At 55.4% G+C, this 20,048-nt stretch overlaps 1 protein-coding gene across 3 annotated transcripts in view; it reads left to right on the top strand.

Annotated features, from left to right (window-relative positions):
• The window catches only part of FBXO31 (F-box protein 31), a 57,957-nt gene extending 39,298 nt beyond the window's left edge, over nucleotides 1–18,659 (top strand). For all 3 annotated transcript variants that reach the window (XM_055232698.2, XM_055232697.2, XM_063613032.1), the window contains 6 exons: nucleotides 1,982–2,149; nucleotides 2,798–2,872; nucleotides 9,744–9,853; nucleotides 10,604–10,757; nucleotides 11,751–12,151; nucleotides 14,416–18,659. In XM_055232698.2, coding sequence (XP_055088673.1) covers nucleotides 1,982–2,149; nucleotides 2,798–2,872; nucleotides 9,744–9,853; nucleotides 10,604–10,757; nucleotides 11,751–12,151; nucleotides 14,416–14,638 — 1,131 coding nt within the window. In that variant the 3' untranslated portion in view covers nucleotides 14,639–18,659. The remainder of the gene's footprint in view (nucleotides 1–1,981; nucleotides 2,150–2,797; nucleotides 2,873–9,743; nucleotides 9,854–10,603; nucleotides 10,758–11,750; nucleotides 12,152–14,415) is intronic.
• The last annotated feature ends 1,389 nt before the right edge of the window (nucleotides 18,660–20,048 follow it).

Genomic DNA, 20,048 nt, shown 5'->3' with positions numbered 1-20,048 from the left:
TGCAGGTGTTCCTGCGGAGTGAGGAGGTGGTGCTCTGCGGGGTCTGCGTGGTGCGGGTGTCTGCATGGCTTCCAGTTTGCCCTCCCACACTCTTCCCCTCCCTTCCTCACACCCTGCCTCCCACCCCTGCACCCTCCTGCTGGAGCCTCTTGAACCGAAAGCCCCGTCCTGACTTTGTTGAGCTGTGGGCAGGCAGCTGGACCCTGAGGTGTCGCTGTTGCCATCCTTCTTGCTGTGTTGAGAATCCGGTGCTGGTGTTCGGATTGTGCTCCGCTCCATTTTGTGGGACTAGGGGCTGAGCCCAGTGAGGGCGGGTGTGTCTGTCTCCCCATGGCTTCTGGGCAGGTTCTTCCAGGCCTGGCATGCATGGCCCCTGGGCAGATGGCTCCTGTGTGGCTCTGGGCTTTGTTCCTCAGGTGGAGTTTGGGGCAGGGATGGGCTCTGCCCCCAGGTGGGGTTTGGGGCAGGGATGGGCTCTGCCCCCAGGTGGGGTTTGGGGCAGGGATGGGCTCTGCCCCCAGGTGGGGTTTGGGGCAGGGATGGGCTCTGCCCCCAGGTGGGGTTTGGGGCAGGGATGGGCTCTGCCTCCAGGTGGGGTTTGGGGCAGGGATGGGCTCTGCCTCCAGGTGGGGTTTGGGGCAGGGATGGGCCCTGCCTCCAGGTGGGGTTTGGGAAAGGGGTGGGCTCTGCCTCCAGGTGGGGTTTGGGGCAGGGATGGGCTGTGCCCGCAGGTGGGGTTTGGGGCAGGGATGGGCTCTGCCTCCAGGTGGGGTTTGGGGCAGGGATGGGCTCTGCCCGCAGGTGGGGTTTGGGGCAGGGATGGGCTCTGCCTCCAGGTGGGGTTTGGGGCAGGGATGGGCTCTGCCCGCAGGTGGGGTTTGGGGCAGGGGTGGGCTCTGCCCGCAGGTGGGGTTTTCATCTGCTGGGAGTGGCTGTGGAGAAACCCGCTTTGCCTTTGTTGTGTTGGGCGTCGCGTGGTCCAGCCTGGCTTTTAGGATGTTTCCTCCTAGAGACCAGCCCGGCAGCTCACAGGGTGGGCAGATTGCTTTCTTTTCTTTTAGTGGAGGAAGGGTGGTAATTGTTTTACTTACTGGCAGTGAGTAATGGAGTAAAAAAAAAAACCCAAAAAACAAAAAGCAGTTGATAATTGGGGAAAGAACAGCACCAGCTCACGCTTGACCCAGGCTCATTAGCCCTAGAAATGATGGAATTCTCTCCTTGGTTGCTGGAGCTGGAAGTCTCGTGGGTCCCAACTCTCCCAGAAGGGGACGACGCTAGGCTGTTCTTCCTTATAAGCATGTGGCCGCTGTATCCAGAGCATGCCGGGGCCCGCCCGCCTCTGCGTTTGCACAGTCAGTGCCCAGACACGCGAGGACGCACGGGCAGTGCACTCCTTGGCTCTTCCCGCTCCTGAGCTCCCCTCTCAGGGTCTTGGCGTCTGTCTCCTTCCCTGCACTTCGGTTTTGAAGCAAATCCCAGGCCTGTGGCATTTCAGATGTCTGTCCCTCCGGGCAGCACCCTAAGAAAGGGGGTGTTTCCTGCATCTCCGTATCACTGCCGCACCTGACAAAAGTGGCAAATGCTCCTTCTGTTGCCTGTTGCCCAGGCCATGGGACGCTTCTCTGATCATCTCAAATCCGCCTTTGAATGGCAGTTTGTTCAGCTCAGGACGCGAACGAGGCCCTCGCGCTGCCGTTGTTCACGCTTTCCTGTTGGGAGATGCACCCCCATTCCCTCTGTCCGCTCGACAACTCACCCCTTCTCACTTTCTGGATTATTGTGCCTCCTCCTGGTGTCCACCTGCATCTTAGAGCTGGAAGATAGTGCTGGGATTCGAGGCACCTCGAGGGTGGGCGTGCAGGTCCCGTGTGCTGGCCTGGCAGGAGCTTTTCTGTGTGATTGCAGTGCGGGGAGCCGTGCCGGGCCGCCCTCACTCTGGCCTGGTAGCCACTCGTGGACTTTTGCCCGTCTCCTCCTGTAGGTGGACGGCTTGTTCATCATCGGGTGGATGTACCTGCCTCCCCATGACCCCCACGTCGATGACCCCATGAGATTCAAGCCTCTGTTCAGGATCCACCTGATGGAGAGGAAGGCTGCCACAGTGGAGTGCATGTACGGCCACAAGGGGCCCCACCATGGCCACATCCAGGTGTGTGCAGCGGCGGGGCTGGGTCCTCACTGTCCCAGTGCTGTCCTGTGTGGGCTCCAGCTGGGCCTGCCGTGCTCTTCTCAGCTGCAGACCTGGGCTGTAGCAGATCGGCGGGTGGGAGGGAGGCTCTGCCCTGCCCTGCTGTGGATTGTTCACGCCTCCATGGCGCGGTGGACCCTGCAGGGGTCACTTGCCGGACCCCTCTTGATTCTGCCCTCGGTTGGGGCCGATGGTTCTTTGCAACTTCGGTTCCTCTGTTTCTTTTTCTCCTGTTTGCAAGAATGTCAGTGTGGAATCAAGTGCGCTCTCTGTTCTCGGTTCGGGTCTGGCAGTGGCCCCCGCGGTGAGCACAGCGTGTCATCTGCCACACCCTGTGTGTGAGATGCAGCCCCTTTGCTGCTCTGTGTCACGCTGGGAAATGCAAACGCCCCTCTCTGAGATGTGCCACTGCCTCCTGCTCTTGGGGGAGTGTTGCTCAGGGAGACTCAGCTCCCTCCGCTGGCACCGCATTGGTCGCATCTTGGGTGCCTGCAGTGGGGTTTGTTGGGTGTGGTGAGGGAGGGGTCGTGGCCACCTGCCTGGCGTGGGGGATGCTGTGACGGACTGTGTTCCTCACTCTCCTCTTTCCTTGCATTGCAAACACTGAAGATTGTGAAGAAGGATGAGTTCTCCACCAAGTGCAACCAGACGGACCACCATAGAATGTCCGGCGGGAGGCAGGAGGTGAGCCCACCAGGCGGCCCTGTGTTCACATGGTGCGGACCTTTCCTTTCCCCACGGGGAAAGTACAGACCCATGCGGGAGAGAAGTAGCAGCACGCGACCTGCATGGTGGCCGTTTCACATGGTTCAGCCAGTATTGTCAGTGCAGACCGTGCATCCAGCACACTCGAGGAACACCATCGTGCTGGCAGGCAGGTTGCCGGTCCCCTCCTCCTGCAGAACGAACGAACCACACAGGCCGTTTCTTTAGTTGGCTCTGCTTTGCCCCTCTGGTGGGCACATGCACTTGCTGAGGGGTTGCTGGGAGGCTGCTTCTAGGATGTGAGCTGCAGGGAGACCCGAGGGCTGCACCCAGAGTTCCTGTGTTTCGCATCCTTGGGCAGATCATGTGGAGGCTTCCGGATCGTGCCAGTGCAGTGGGGAAGCCTGTGTGTGATTGTTTGCCTGAGTATTTTAATATTGCCCTTGAGTGTTAGCTTTCAAGGATCTAAGTCTTACTGCCCTCTCAAAATACTCTTAAGAAGGAAGGTGCGGTGGCTCACACCTGTATTCCCAGCTCTTTGGGAGGCTGAGGCAACAGGATCACTTAAAGTCAGGATTTCAAAACCAGCCTAGGCAACATAGTGAGACCCTGTCTCTACAAAACCCAAAAATATTAGCCCGGTATGGTGGCATGCCAACTACTCAGGAGGCTGAGGTGGGAGGATTGTCTGAGCCCAGGAGGTGGAGGCTGCAGTGAGCTATGATCGCACCACCGCACTCCTGTGTGGGTGGCAGAGTGAGACCCTGTCTCAAAAGAAAAAACAAAAAATTAGCCAGGCATGCTACCATGCTACGGGGTTATGCCATGTTGCCCAGGCTGGTCACAAACTCCTGGGCTCAAGCCATCTTCCCACCTTGGCCTCCCAAAGTGCTGGGATTGCAGGTGTGAGCCACCGCACCCGGCTAGGGTGTGCGTTTCTTAGCTAGTTTGAGTTCTGGTGGTTTCCCCATCAGCCAGAGGACTGCAGAGAAGGTTTAGATGAACCAAATATCCTGTTTCTGGGAATCCTTTGCGGGTAAGTGACGTTCTTGTTTTCTCGAATAGATGGCATGTGAAGATGATCAATAACGGAAATGTTTTAATTACGCTGTCATTTTAGATTTGATTTTATATACAGAAACACAACGTATGTGTGATTGCTGTGGTTCACGTTTTTTTTTTTTTTTTTTTTTTTGAGACGGAGTCTCGCTCTATCGCCCAGGCTGGAGTGCAGTGGCACAATCTTGGCTCACTGCAACTTCCATCTTCCCAGTTCAAGCAGTTCTACTGCCTCAGCCTCCCGAGGCGCTGGGCTTACAGGCATCTGCCACCATGCCTGGCTAATTTTTGTATTTTTAGTAGAGATGGGGTTTCACCATGTTGGCCAGGCTGGTCTCGAACTTCTGACCTCAGGCGATCCGCCCATCTCGACCTCCCAAAGTGCTGGGATTCCAGGTGTGAGCCACCGCTCCCGGCCTTATGGTTCACATTTAAGTGAAAAATGTCAACAGATTTTTCAAGAACAGAAACTCCTCAGCTGTTGAGCCCTTAAAAAAGAAAACCATATTATATTTCTGGTACTGTATACTTTGAGATTAGGAAAAATTTCTGTAAGCCAGCTTCTGTGTGTGGGCCCACTGATTTTGAACTGGAGTAGTAGTTTTCCTGATTGTAAATATAACAACATATGCTCCTTGTGGAAATGAGAGAAACCCCCAGGAGTGAAGGTGAGAGGGAAGGTCTTGCTGGAATCTTGATGGGGGGAATTTATGTTTCCCTTATTCTGAGTGAGGCCAGCCTAGTGTCTTGGGGTCAGGAGCTCTCTGTGGTTTCATGAACTGTCTGGTCATAGCCCGTGCCTGTCTTTTTGCTTGATGTTGGCTGGTTTCAAGTGGGTTTGTAGGAGCTTGTTAACTACTTGGAAATCGAAGCCCTTCCGGATAGGAGTTGCTAGGTTTTTTTCTTATTCCTTTTTTGTCTTTGGATTTCTCTTATGCTGTGTTTTCATCCACGGAATTTTTTATTTTTAATGTTAATTTTTAAAAGATGGGGTGTCTCACTTTGTTGCCCAGGCAGGTCACAAACTCCTGGGCTCAAGTGATCTTACTGCTGTGGCCTCCCAAAGTGCTGGGGCTACAGGCATGAGCCACCACGCCCAGCTGTATTTTTAATTTTTATGTAAGCAGATGTATCCATCTTTCTTTAAAAGACTCTCAGTTTAGTGCCATCCTGAGATCTTTCCCCGGCCCATATATGTTTACAAATGAGCTCATGCTTTTATTTTTCTCTCATGCCTGTGTTTGGTTCTGTTGGATTTATTCTGATGTGAAATGTAAAGCTTAGTCCCAGCCTTGGTTCTGTGAAGACCTGCTCTGTCTTCCCCACACTGGATGTGGAATAACCACACTGTCTCCATCAATTTGTAGCGCTGCTTTTGTCCTAGGTTACCCTGTATACTTGGTTCATTTCTGGACTTGATATTCTGATCCATATGTCTGTCTACGTGTCAGTACCGCACTGTTCTCATTCTTATAGTTTTTGTTTGTTTGTTTGTTTGTTTTTGAGATGTAGTCTCGCCCTGTCCCCCATGCTGGAGTGCAGTGGTATGATCTTGGCTCACTACAACCTCTGCCTCCTGGGTTCAAATGATTCTCCTGCCTCAGCCTCCCTCCCAAGTAACTGGTATTACAGGCGCCCGCCACCATGCCTGGCTAATTTTTATATTTTTAGCAGAGACAGGGTTTCCCCATGTTGGCCAGGTTGATCTCGAACTCCTGACCTCAGGTGATCCGCCCACCTCGGCCTCCCAAAGTGGTGGGATTACAGGCGCGAGCCACTGCACCCGGCCGAATTCTTGTAGTTTTATTGCTGTATTTTCTTTTATTTATGGCTTAGAGACAGGGTCTCACTGTGTTGCCCAGCCTGGGCTCAAGTGATCCTCCTATCTCAGCCTCCCAAAGTGTTGGGATTACAGCCGTGAGCCACTGCACTGGCCTATCACTGTATTTTAATTGCCTGTATTCCTCCTCTATTTTGGAATGTTCCTGGCTCATCTTGTTTATTTGCTGTGTGAACTGTAGAAGCAGCTATTTCAGGGAAACATCCCCTTGCTGTCTCTTCTTGCAATTGGAATCGCAGCACGCTTACGGTCAGTGTATGGGGTGCTGCCATTTGTGTGATGTCCACACCCCCATCCAACGTACTCCCTTGGCTCGTCCCCCTTCTGAGCTCCCCTCGGGTCGTCCCCCTTCTGAGCTCCCCCTCCTGGAGTTGACAGGGTGAGGGTGCCACTGTCCCAGGTAGGGCAGAGGCTGGGGCTGGTGACGGTGCTGCACTGCCCATCCTAGAGTGAGAGCGGCCTCTCCTCTCCTGCAGGGGCTGCACTGGCTGCGCCCTCCTGTGGGACTTGTCACCTGTTCCCACAGTCACTTTGTTCATCTTGAGGCCTGCAGTGTCCTCGCTGCTTTTCTCTCAGGACATGTAGGGGTTCAGAGGGTGGGGCTGTCTGTGGATTCATGCATCAGCTGGGAGCTCCTCTCCACTAAAGGCCAGAGAGCAGGTAGGTCACCAGGAGAGCTGTGTTCCAGGAAGAGGATGTCCCAGGAGGTCTGGACACGGTGACACAACCTGATAATTTTCACAACTGAGGTAAAAGATCAGGCACAGGAATTCGGTACTGCCCTGAGCTCTGCTGGCTGAGAACTTCTGGATCAGCACTGTATTAGTCCATTTTCACGCTGCTGATAAAGACATACCCAAGACTGGGTAATTTATAAGGGAAAGAGGTTGAATGGACTCACAGTTCCGTGTGGCTGGGGAGGCCTCACAATCATGGCAGAAGGCAAAAGGCACATCTTAGATGGCGGCAGGCAAAAAAAGAACTTGTGCAGGGGAACTCCTCTTTATAAAACCATCGTGTCTCGTGAGACTTATTCACTATCATGAGAGCAGCATGGAAAAGACCCCACCCCCATGATTCAGTTACCTCACTAGGTCCCTCCCATGACGTGTGGGAATTGGAAGAGCTACAGTTCAAGATGAGATTTGGGTGGGGACACAGCCAAACCATTTTAAGCACGTTCCAAGGGAGTGGAGTCCTGTCTGCCCAGGGAGGTTGGAGGGGCCAGGCTGTGGACAGGGGAGGCTGCGAGGGCAATGCAGTCTCTTTGGCATCCCTGCATCTCTGTGTGGGTCACCCCCGCCCCAGGAGGTCATTCCTTGTACCCAAGCTGCCTCACTGGGATGATCTGATGATGTTCCCAGGCTTGTGGGTTCCCTCAGCCATGGGTCCTTGTGAGAAATGGGATGCTCGGGCCCACCCAGACCTGGCCTTTTCTGTATGGGTGTTGGGCCAGGACTAGCCACCATGTCCCTTCCCACCCCTATGTGTTTCAGGCCCCTCCCCTCAGACTGAGGCTTTTGGAAATCTCAGGCCTGCAAAAGGAGCAGAGAAGGGAGGATGGGCCATGCTTCTGTCTCAAGCAGCCAGCAGGCATCCTTGTCACCCTCAACCCCCTCTGCCAGGGCTGCCATGAGGGTCACGAGTACAGTGTGTTTAGTGGGCAGTCCCTGGGTAAACATGAAATTGATCGTTGTCGTGCATGTCCTGGGCTTCCTGTTTTTTTTTCTTGTGGCTTGTATGTGTTGCTCTGATAGGTAATTTCATGATAAACAAGCTTGGGACGGCCTTCTTCTGGGTAACAGGGTCTGGTTGGTAGTCCCGTTGCTTGGACCTCTTTTTGTAAAGTGAGGTCATGGCTACACATGCTCGTCTTCCTGATGGTGTCGAGTTGAAGTGTCAGTACTCACGGTGGTAAGATTGAAATCTTTGTTCATTACATTCGGTTACTTTTGTTTCTGTTATTTAAAGAGCCTTTCCTCAAGTTCAGCCACTCAGGTTTTAATTCATTTGATGAGGTCCAATTTGTGAAACTTTTTGTTTTCTTTTATGGTTATTTTCTGAATCCTAAAAAAGTCCTAAAAATTGAGTCCTAAAAAACTCAGTTTGCAAAGATAGGCTCCATTTTTTTTTTTTTTTTGAGACGGAGTCTCGCTTTTTCACCTAGGCTGCAGTGCAGTGGCACAGTCTTGGCTCACTGCAAGCTCCGCCTCCCGGGTTCACGCCATTCTCCTGCCTCAGCCTCTCCGAATAGCTGGGACTACAGGCGCCCGCCACCACGTGCGGCTAATTTTTTTGTATTGTTAGTAGAGACGGGGTTTCACCGTGGTCTCGATCTCCTGACCTCGTGATCCGCCCGCCTCGGCCTCCCAAAGTGCTGGGATTAAAAGCGTGGATAGGCTCCTTTTTTTTTTTTTTTTTTTTTTTAAATAGAAGTTGGGTAGCATCACATCAGGTTCTGCATTTGTGTGGAGGCCTGTGCCCTATCTTGAATGATAATTGTGTGTGGTATAAGGCGGTGTCGTGGTTCCTTCTTCTCCATATGAAAACCTAACTGATGAGCACCTTGCTGTGAAAACCTTCCTTTCCTGAGGGGCATGCGTGGGCACCTCCGCTGCAATCAGGCAGCTGGGTCTGCATGGGGATTTCTGGGCTCCTGGCTCTGTTGGTGCCCGTGTGAGGCATGAGGCTTGCACGCCATCTCATGACGGGAGCTTATACTGGGCAAGTCCTGAGAGCGGCCTCGGCCTTCCACTTTGCTCTTCGTTTTCCTGATTGCCTGTCTGTCCTGGTTCTTTGCTTTTCGGTAGGAATTTCAGACTTGGCGAGTCCAGTCTGTGTAGTGCCTGGTGGGCTTGTGGTTGGCATGAGGTCGGATCTGTAGATCAATCTGGAGAGAACTGCTCTTGGAACGAGGCCAAGATGGGTCCCAGACCCCATACATGGCGTCTCTATGTACCCAGGCATTTTTACTTCCTTTCAGTAGTGTTTTGTGGTTTTCAGAATAGATCTTAAACATATTTTGTAACATTTATTCCCAAGTCTTGTGTTTTTTGAGGATTTTGTACATAGAGTTTTTTTAAATTTCATTTTTATATTTTGTGCTGCTAGGACATAAAAATCCAGGTGGCTTCTGTGTTGACCGTGTGGTCCTTCCAGGTGCTCAGTGCCACCCCTGCAGTGATTTCTGTTTCGTCGGAGTTTGGAGCAGTGATGTATGAAAGCGATTGACCATCGTGTTTCCTCTTTTTTGTGAGTTGCTTATGCGTCCTTTTCAGAGTTAAGTCTAGATAATGACTGGAAACACTGTATTGAGCTAGGAACTTGGAGTAAATTGTGTAGAATCAAACCATTAAGCACGAAATATCCTCAGCACCATGTGATGGCAGAATGCAGGGTGCACTGGTGGGGCTGTGGAGTTTTTGGGAGCCCCCTTAACAAACCTGCTTTTCTTTTGATAGGCCGAGGGCTCAGTGCATCGTCCTTGGCTGACTTGCACGGCTCAGGGTTGGTGGTGAGAGCTCCTGGAACACTCAGGCTCCCAGGAGCCAGAGAAGCAGGCTGAGGGGCTGTGCAGTGCAGGGCCAGAGTCTGTGTAGATGCTGTTCCTGCCCCACCGGTGGGCACGGAAGGGAGGTCCACCCTGAGTTCTGGTCATGGCTGTGGTCCCCGCCTCATCTGGGCTCCCCGCAGCCCCTGCTGCCTCCCACCCAGCAGACCAAGGGCCCGGAACCTTCACTTTTTGTTGGCAGGCACCTCTGACGTGGGGTCAAATCCGGCAGCTCCCCTTTCTCTTCCCAGCACCGAGTCCTTCCTGCCCCACCAGGAGGGCCCTGCAGGTGCCTGTGCGCCGACAAAGAAGGACACACTGTGTCCTCTCAGCAGCACAGCCGGCAGCCTCTTCACAGCCTCATGTCATACGGATATTCATGACCTGTGTTCTTTTGGAAGGAGTTTCGGACGTGGCTGAGGGAGGAATGGGGGCGCACGCTGGAGGACATCTTCCACGAGCACATGCAGGAGCTCATCCTGATGAAGTTCATCTACACCAGTCAGTACGAGTGAGTGCGGCTCCTGCTCGGCGCTGGGGCGGCCCTCTCCTGGTGTGTGCTGGGGCGGCCCTCTCCTGGTGTGTGCTGGGGACCAGCCCTGTCCCGGTGGGTGCTGGGGCATAGTCCTTTGTCCCAGTGGGTGCTGGGATGCAGCCCTCCAGCTGGGTGCTGGGGTTCAGCCCTCTCTCCTGCTGGGGGCTGGGAGTGCAGCCCCTCTCTCTCTGGGTGCTGGGAGCATAGTTCTCTCTTTTTGTGGGTGCTTAGAACACAGCCCCTCTCTCTGTGGGTGCTGGGAGTGCAGGCCTCCCTGTAGCTGCTGTGGCACAGCCCCAGACCCCATCCTTCACCCGGGTGTCTGTTTTTGTCTGATTTCCTGTCACCCCCGCCAACACTGACAATCTAGAGCTCAGCCCCGCTCAGCCCGGTGCGGGGATCCCCTCCATGGTGACTTGGGCTCCTTTCCCAGGGGTAATGGAGCAAACTGGCACTTCCTTTCCCCTCCCGCCTAAAGCTCTGCCCTGGCGCTGATGCCTCCCTTAACCCCAGAAGTCTTGTTCGAAGCGTGAGTGCAGGTGGGTGGGTGGGGGTGAGGGCTCCTCCAGGCGCATTGCTGCCCACAGGCCTGGTGGACACCTGGCCCTGGTTGAGCTGAGCTGCCCACCCTACCCCACCCTGCAAAGCTCATCCCTGGCACCTTGGGCATTCTCAGTCCTGCCTGCCCCGCGAGGTCTCCTGTACTGACGCGTCCGCTCCCCACAGCAACTGCCTGACCTACCGCCGCATCTACCTGCCGCCCAGCCGCCCCGACGACCTCATCAAGCCTGGCCTCTTCAAAGGTACCTATGGCAGCCATGGCCTGGAGATCGTGATGCTCAGCTTCCACGGCCGGCGTGCCAGGGGCACCAAGATCACAGTGAGTGGCGGCTGCCCTGGTCGGCGGGGCTCTGGGAGCACGTGGCCCAACTGGGCTGTGGAGTCAAGGAACTTGGGCAGACACAGATCCCCGGCACCCTTGCTCCTCAGAGGGGGCTTGCACCGCAGCCCTGGGAGCTTGGGAAAGCAGATTCTCGGGCCCCAACCAGCCCCACTGAACCAGAATGGCATTTCCACGAGACCCTCAGGGAGTCTGTGTGCTTCCAAGATGGCCTTTCCACACCACTGCTCAGCCCTGGCCACCCTGGCAGCCCTGTGGGGTTTAGGAAGTCTGGACAGCAGACCCCACACAGAGGCTCAGATTTAATTGGGGACAGCCTGGGAAAGGGGGCCCTCTAGCAGCTGCATGGAGACCCTTGTGCTTGCAGACAGCTCCCACCCTGTCTGAGCTTCAGCAGCTCCTCTGCTTGGAGTGGCCTGAGGGTAGGCTGTGTGGTGAGCCCAGCAGTATCGCCCCTCTTCTGGGGTTGTGAACAGGGGCTCTGTCCCATGCTGGGGATCCTGGCGGACAGCGCCTGAAGGGGCAAAGCCTCTTCCCCGAGCCTCCAGAGATCAGGGCCACATGTGGCATGATGGGGCATTCCCTGGACCCCAGAGTTTTGGTTCCTGGACTCCTCACAGAGTTTTGGGGCTGAAGCATCTTCCCGGGGCTCGGCTCCTGAGCTGTGTCTTTCAGGCAGACAGATGTGGGCTGCCCCGTTGGGCTGCTGCCCAGCTCTGGGATGTTCTTTGAACTTCTCTGGGCGCAGTTGAGCAGGTGTGAGCCACCGTCCTCAGGGGCACTTATAGGTGTTGCTGGCCCCGCCACTTTCTAAGGGATTCTGAGACTTCTTCCTCCGTAAGGGATGCTGCTAAGTCAGTGGGAGGGCTGGTGCCCCCTCGCTCAGCCAGAGATGGATCTGGGCTGGAGCCTGCACAGCGGTGCTGCTTCTGCTGCTGGCCCGAGCCCTGCTGACCGCCACCTGCTCCACAGGGCGACCCCAACATCCCCGCCGGGCAGCAGACGGTGGAGATCGACCTGAGGCACCGGATCCAGCTGCCCGACCTCGAGAACCAGCGCAACTTCAACGAGCTCTCCCGCATCGTCCTGGAGGTGCGCGAGCGGGTGCGCCAGGAGCAGCAGGAAGGCGGGCACGAGGCGGGCGAGGGTCGCGGCCGGCAGGGGCCCCGGGAGTCCCAGCCAAGCCCCGCCCAACCCAGGGCAGAGGCGCCCAGCAAGGGCCCAGACGGGACACCTGGTGAGGATGGTGGCGAGCCTGGGGATGCCGTGGCTGCGGCGGAGCAGCCTGCCCAGTGTGGGCAGGGGCAGCCGTTCGTGCTGCCCGTGGGCGTGAGCTCCAGGAATGAGGACTACCCCCGAACCTGCAGGATGTGGTAAGGATGCGGCGGGCACTGGGGCCCGAGGGTGGGACAGCATGGGCTTCAGCGAGGGCCCCAGCCCCACACCTAGCACAGGCGGAGGGGGCCCCTCACAGAGGGCGGCAGCCGGTGCTTTGGGACAGGAGTGGGGCCTCTGACCCCTTGGGCCATGTCCCCCAGCACCTGAGCAAGCGGCCGCGCAGCTGGGTCCCGTCTCGGAGGCTCCTGTCCTTCCACCCTTTCTGGGGTACCTCAGAGCTGCAGGGGCATGAGGCTTCCGGATGCCTCACATCCTGCAACAGTGCCGCTCCCCCAGTGGCTTCCAAAACTACTTGTTTGCAGTCAATCAAGTGAAATATCATGTAAACTGTCCAGCAGCTTTGAAAGTAGGAAATGAACAAGGCCCCTTCCCCACCCACCCTGTGGAAAGCACGCCTGGTTTGGTGTCCTCCTGGTCAGCGTCTTGCTGGTCACCTTCAGCCATCTCCCAGTGCGTGGTTCAGATGTGGATCCGCTTTCCTGCCCCCTCCCTCCTCTGTGCCTGCCTGCCTCTGCTGTGCCGGGCCAGTGCCTGGGTGGCCAGTGGAGTGGACGCCAGCTGCGACTGCGTGGGAGGGGCTGGCATTGCCACTGCCACTGCAGGGCTTGGGCGGCTGACATGGGACGAGGCCTGCACAGCTGCCAGCTGGTGTCTCGCTGACTTTTTTTATACAGTTTTGTCTGGGCCGCCGCCTTCAGTGCCACGGGCCCCCTGCCGTTCAGGCTGCTCCTCATAGATGAACAAGGCCCTTGCCCCGTGTCCTTACCCTTTAGAGCTGTTTAAATTCAAATGAACTGAAATTGAATATGAAAAATCCAGGCCCTCAGCCGCCCAGGCCCTGTTTCAAGTGCTTCATGGCCATGTGTGGCTGGTGAACAGTGCAGCTCTAGAACATTCCATCACCACAGAGGGTTCTGCTGGATAGTGGCCTTGGGGGCTGTTTTGAGGGTCCGCCTGTCAGTCTCCTGGCATCAAAGTCATTCTGTGATTGTCAAGTTACATTTATTTTCCTTTTACCTCCAAGCTACTATGTGTGTATGCCGCTATGTGTCTGCATTTCCTGCTAAACTTGCTGTCACGGAGGGAAGGGTGCCACAGGCCCAGCTCCCGGAGGGGGTTTGGATGTCTGGGCGGGGCTTTCTGCATGTTCCCATGTATGATAACGGTGACGGGGGTTTACAGAGAGAGGCATACAAATAGTATTGGAGTGTTGTTTTAGCTGATAGAAATGTTTGAATAGCTGAAAAAGGAAAAAGCTCTGTTACCCTTCAAAAATCTCAAAACTCCTCACAATGGGCTCAGAGCCAGTTTGCGAGTCACAGCACGTGCTGCAGCCCCTGGCCAGGAAGACCTGTCCAGCTCCCCTCCCCAGCTAACCTGCAGGACAGTCCCTGCTGTGCTGAATATGGGGGCTTCCGGGCCCTTCCCTGTCTAGTTTATGGATCTGCAGGGCCTGGCCATGGCACCTGTACAGGGAGTGCCTGTTGCTTTTTTTCTGACCACAGTGCCGATGGCTGCACCTGCCTCTGGGCCCTGGAACTTCTCCCTGAACTTGAGAAGCCCTCTGAGGCCCAGACCCTGGTCCACGGGGGCTGTTCTTTCCTCAGGCCTTCGGAGCCTCAGTGGGTGATTGCAGGCCAGCCCCTTACTTCTTGTCATCTGTTGGAAGAATTTAGCTGCTTGCGAAACAGACATAAGTGTTTTCCTGTCTGATGTTGACCTCAAAGCCATAAATGGGTGTTTGTGAGTTCTTCGTTCTGAGTTAACGTCAGCTGCAGGCTTCCTGTATTAGAGCTAATCATATGGGGATATAACTCCCAGACATTAAGATGTTTTTTCACGTTGGGCCTCCTTTATGAAATGTGTGTTTTGGAACAGAGCTCTTCGGGCCTGCAGAGACCACGTTTTAGTTCAGTGATTCGGCAGTGTGCAGTCAGTGGGTGAATCCCTCACGGGCGCTGCGAGTCAGCGCCCATCCCCCGAGCAGCCGTGAGCTCTGGGCTCTGCGTCCATCATCAGGTGGGCTCGGCCTGCGCCCTTAGCTACCCCTTCAGAGACAGGCTCAGCCCACACCCCCAGCTGCCCCTGCAGAGACAGGCTGGCTCTGGGAGTCAGCTTCTGGCTGATGAACAGTGGATGTGGCTCTTGTGGCACAGAGGGGGGTCGCAGAATGCTGTACGTGGCGTGCACTTGACTCAGCCCTCCCCCAGCTCACAGTTTCCCTCTTGTTTCTGTTCAGTTTTTATGGCACAGGCCTCATTGCGGGCCACGGCTTCACCAGCCCTGAACGCACCCCCGGGGTCTTCATCCTCTTCGATGAGGACCGCTTCGGGTTTGTCTGGCTGGAGCTGAAATCCTTCAGCCTGTACAGTCGGGTCCAGGCCACCTTCCGGAACGCAGATGCGCCGTCCCCGCAGGCCTTCGACGAGATGCTCAAGAACATTCAGTCCCTCACCTCCTGACTGGCCACATCCTTGCTGCCACATCCCGGGCGGCTCTGGGGCTCTGAACTCTGACCTGTGAATAGAAGCAGCATGCACTTTGGAAATCCGGCCTTTTGACCAGAACGCACACCTCGTCGGGGGGCCCAGCCCAGCCACCCACCAGCACTTTATGTAGAGAGTGTGACGTAGACCTGCACATTTGTCAGTGCCATGATGGAAGAAGCTGAGCATGTCTTACCAAAAAAAGAGAGAACGAGTCTGAATACAGCAGATCTAGGGGACAGCCGCAGGACCGCTTGAGAATTGAAGCGGTGGGGTTGCCGCACCCTGGGCTGGCTGGCGGTTTTCTCGGGAAACAGGACCCTCCTGACTGGCGCTCTTTTCCTGTGAGCGGATAGGATGATAGACTGGGTCGTGTGTGAGACACATGTGCTCCACCCCACTCCTGCTGGGGGAAGCCGGGCAACAGTGGCCTCTGGGAGGGGGTCAGGAAGAGGCGAACAGCTCAGGCAGCGCAGGTGTGATGGGCACAGTATGCAGAGAGCAAGCTCGGGAAGTTGGTAGGATCTCAGGCTTGGGGCTGGGACTCTGGAGTGAATCCCCATTTCTCTACCGGCTTGCTTGGAGTTTGGACAGAAGCGTTTCACCTCTGATCTCAGCTTCCCCACCTGTGGAGTGGGTTTAGTGACCTGAGTCACTAGGGAATGTCACTTGAATGCACAGCCCAGCCCATGCACCTGCCCCAGCCCCTCTTCTCCAGCTTTGGAGCCAAGGCCATCGTTTCAGCCACTTGACTGTCCTCGACGGCCTGTTACAGACAGGGCGTTTGTTTTGTCCATGCCTTCATGCCTGCACGCACACGGCATCAAAACCAAGCTGCCAGCCACTTTCCCCAGAACTCAAGGCTCCAGGCCTGTGTGTCTGAAGCAGTGAGTGGTCCACACGGGTGCCAGGAGTGCCCAGATGAGATGACGAGGAAACCCCTTTGCAGGTGAGGGGACAGCTTTCTAGAAAAGCCACACCTGCATCTGGGGACACACTTTGGAAAGTGGGACCCTCCAGCTTGGAGACCCCATGGACTGATGCCTCCACTGCTGTGTGCCCCATGTCGTGTTAACACCTGCGTGTGGGGAATCCATCTGAGGTCTTGGCTGAGGTTGGCATCTCCTGAAGAACAGAGAGCACAGTGCCTGGAGCTGGCCCTTCCCCCAGCCTGCAGCCAGCTCCGTGCCCGAGTGGGCCTCCCCAGCAAGCCTTCCCTCTCTGCCGCTTGTCCTTGTGTCTGGGCTGCTCCAAGCCCTTGTGCTGGGCACCCTGGACACGTCCTGCTGGTGAGGGACCTCAGGAAGGTGACAGTCTGTGTGCCTTTGTGTGGAGACCAACCTGAGGATGTCCTGGGAAATGTTTTCCTGATGAATTTCTCCTTGACTGGCCTTTAAAAAAAATAAGAATTCCCATTGCCCAGCCTCAGTGCATTTGGCAAATTCTTACTTCCCTTCCCAGAGTCAGAGAATTGGCAAAGATTCCTAAATGGTAATCTGGCCGGCCTGGGAGAAAGACTCAAGAGAAAAGCCAATGGAGAAAGTGCCCTTCCAGGGCGGCAGCAGGGCCGCCCACCCGGGAGCCACACAGACCCCGAGGCGCACCTGCCAGCTCTCGTTTGTGGCCCCAGTTTCTATCGGCTTTTGCAGCATTAGCCTAGAAGCTTTGTCACTCCCTGCCCTCTGTGGTGGTCACTTTTTCTCTCGTGCCAAATGAGGCAGTCCTTGAGTGACGGTGACTGTGGCCTTGAAGCCTGGAGGACCCTTGGGCATGTAGACTGGCACCGTGAAGATTCACCATTGTTTAAATAAAATCAAGCAGATGCATTTTTTACCAAGAGCCCGAGGCTCGCTCTAAGGGACGCAGTCCTAGAGGCGTGCCCTTTGGGGCTTGAAGAGCACACTGTGGGAGGCACGTGCTTCTGATTAAAGGAATCTCAGATCTCAATTACGCTTCCAGTGTTTGGGTCTAGAAATGGCTTCCACCCATCATGTCTCAGCCATGGGCTGTTGGTCAGTTCATGTGGCTCCTGGTTCTGGTGTGTCTGTTGGGGGGGTCTCTCCATGGTAGTGACCTGTGGTGATGCCAGGCAGGGCCACAGCCACACAGCCAGGAAAGGGAGGCCTTTTTGGCCGCACAGCCAGTCCCTTCAGTCATGACTTCAGGTCTTGTTTTTTCCACTTGCAGGTGGAGTTGGGCGGTTGGGACTCTTCATCTTTTGCACCATGCATGTCTTTCTGTTGCTGTCTCACTCTGGGGCAGGATCAAGTCTGCTGTCTGGAGTGGGGCTGGCTGCAGCGCAGCTCTGCGCACCTGAACGTATTCTTTGTCACTTGTTTGGAAATGATATGATTGAAGATTTCAGAGAGGTCACTGGAGGCTTTTCTGTGCCGGCACTGAATGTTCGTTTGCATGAGGAAGTTGCAAACAACTTCTGTAGGCTGAGATTCAAGGTGGGTGGTATTGGGGTCCCTCAGCCCACCTGGGCCCTGACCTCAAGTGTCCGCTGCTTTGCAGGCCTGGTGGTGGGAGAGCCTCAGGCTCCCTCCTTCCTTGTTTCTGACCATGCCCTGGGCCCCTTCAGTCTGGCTGCGGCTCTGTGGCATCCCTGCCCTGACACTGGGCACCTGCACCCCTAGCAAGCCCACCTGGCACACAAGGAGGGAGGGGTGAGTGGCCGTGGCCTTCCTCTAGCCACATGCCCTGCTGGCCGCTCCATTCTCAGCTTTGTGCAGAACCGGGTCGGAGCTGGAGGTTTTTCTCTGAGAACCTGCAGTTGTGCTGCAGCCGCACGCGAGGGCCCTTCAGCCGCTGGCTCTGGCTTCCCTGACTCCTCGGGGCTTGTTCACCCCAGGCTTTCTCACCTGCACACGTTTAGGCCTTTTTCAGTGCTCGTGGGCAGTCACAGACAGCAGCAGACCTCCTCAGCCCCTTTGTTACTTCAGAACGCCTGCCCACGTGCATCTGCTGAGCTTGTGTTGTCCTAATGGCCGTGGGGTCTTGGGTGCGAACAGGAGATGCTGAGCTGTGGTCCACCGTCCAAGACTCTGCAGAAAGCAGCTAGGCTTTTTAAGGATGTTTCTATTCTGGTTGCTACCTTCATGGTGTAACTTTTAAGAACACTTATGGGAATGTGCTCATAGAACCATCACCTGCCCTGAGAATAAAACTCCTCGAATCATGATCAAGTCCAGTGTTAACATGGCCCAACCTGTCTTTACTACTGGGGAGAGACCAGAAATATCACTCGACTACTCATCCCCATAATTATTTAGAGAAGAAGAAAGCAGCAGATAGTCTCCATTCGGCTGGAATTTTTGTTTGTTTTTTGAGACAGGGTCTTGCTCTGTCACCTGGGCTGGAGTGCAGGGGGGCGATCATGGCTCACTGAAGCCTCAACCTACTAGGCTCAAGCCATCTGCCCGCCTTAGCCTCCCAAGTAGCTGGGACCACAGGCACCCACCACCACCACGCCTGGCTAACTTGTTTGTGTAGAGATGGGGTTTTGCCATGTTGCTCATGTTGATCTTGAACTCCTGGGTTCAAGCAATCCATCTGCCTTGGCTTCCCAAGGTGCTAGGATTACAGGCGTGAGCCACTGCGCCCAGCCTTGGCCTGTACTTTGAATGGGAATGAGATTGCGCAAACCGTGGAATACCCTGTGTCACCCACAGCTCAGTGGCCTGCATGCCAGCCCTCAGGGGCTGCTGGCCAGGAGACCAGCCAGAGCATGAGGGGGTCAGAGCCGTGTGGGTTTTGGCCTGATTCTACATTTGGTTGTTCCTGGAGGCCACGTAGCCTGCCTGCATTAGGAAAGCGCTGTGCCGTCTGATCATGCGCCCCTCCTTGCCCCCTGGTAAGGTGACCTTGCAGCAGGAGCTGTACCCTGCCTGGGTAGGGACCCACTGGGTAGGACCGGAGCAATCCCGGCAGCCGCCACCCGCACCCATGCACTTGTTTCTCCTCACAGTTTCAAGTAAATCCATTTTTGAAGGCTTGTTGTGTGTTTTGTGATTTCTTTGGGAATATGAGTCAGATGGAGGTGAGAGCCTTAAGCCATGCGGGCTGTCGGCCTGGGAACCCAGACTTCCCAGCTTCTTGACAAAATGTGAAATTTCCTGCGTTGACAGAAGGGAGCATTGAAGGGATGCCTTGGAGCCCAGACAGTGGTTGTCCCTGTGTCCTTCGCTTTGACCTGGCATCAGAGGTGTCTCCAGTCCCTACCCAGGGACCCAGAGGGGTTCGGGCCCCAGTGGATTTTCTTAGATTTAAGCCAGAGTGAGTTGCTTTATCTGCGACGAGGACGGATATGGGAGGGAATGTGCTCAGCCAGGCAGACGAACTGAGGCTCTCATTGACCTTTCTTTTCTGTTTACTAAAGTAATACATTCTTGTGAACAGTTCAAGTATTTCGCATAGACAGTGAAAGTACCTCCTGTTCTCATCGCAGCCTCCCTGTGAGTCACTGCTGCTAATTAATGCTGTTAGCTTGGAATTGTAGAAAAAGTATGTTTTCCATGGAAATGCACTCAAAGTACACCCTCGATTGGCAGAAATTGGCAAGTGTGATTTTCCAAGTGTTGGCAGTGATGCAGGGGAACAGGAACGCAGGTGGGGCAGCTGTTTTGGGGACAGCTGGTACTAGCTCATGGCACTAAGGACACGGGCCCAGGGACTGGCAACTGCATCCTGAGGTGTCCACCCTAGGGCAACGCGAGAGCCCGGGCATGGGCCACGCGGGGATGTTCATTCCTACACTGTGACAACTGTCACAGGCCGGAAGGAGGCGGGTGGACTACGGTGGAGCCACCCATGCTGTCACCTGGCAGACGGGCACACAGCCTTGTTCCATTGCAAAACAAGTGAGAGATGGTATTGGTGTAACATGTAAAAATGCAAATACTTAATTTTTATCAATTCACGTGTAGTGAAAAGCTGAAGATACGCATGGGAATGGTATGGTCACTTCTAGGGGTGTTGGAGGGTAGAACTTCAAGTCTGTTTTGCTTTAAAAAGAGTAAGGCTCGCATGGCAGAACTAGCGTCTGTTCACCTGTTCATCCTGATACCGTTGATTATGAGACCCCCCTCTTTTCTGTGTGGTTCGGAAACAAGCCCCTCAGACAGGACACAGTGCCTAGGGGCAGTGACCTGCACGCCCACCCACTGCCATCGCTGGTCTTGGGGTTGCCACATGGCCTGCCAGCTGCGGCTGCTTCCTGGGCACTGGGTGCCTTCCAGGGAGAGCAGGGGATTGTGGGTCCCCGGCGGTAGGTGTTTCCTTCCCCAGGGAGAGCAGGGGATCGTAGGTCCCCGGCGGTGGGTGTTTCCTTCTCTACTCTCAGGTTTGCTGCTTATTTCCAGGCCTTTCTGTGGGGCCTGGGTCC

Source organism: Symphalangus syndactylus, chromosome 11 (assembly GCF_028878055.3).
Source record: "Symphalangus syndactylus isolate Jambi chromosome 11, NHGRI_mSymSyn1-v2.1_pri, whole genome shotgun sequence".
Classification (NCBI taxonomy): Eukaryota; Metazoa; Chordata; class Mammalia; order Primates; family Hylobatidae; genus Symphalangus; species Symphalangus syndactylus.
This window is presented reverse-complemented; position numbering and strand designations above follow the sequence as displayed.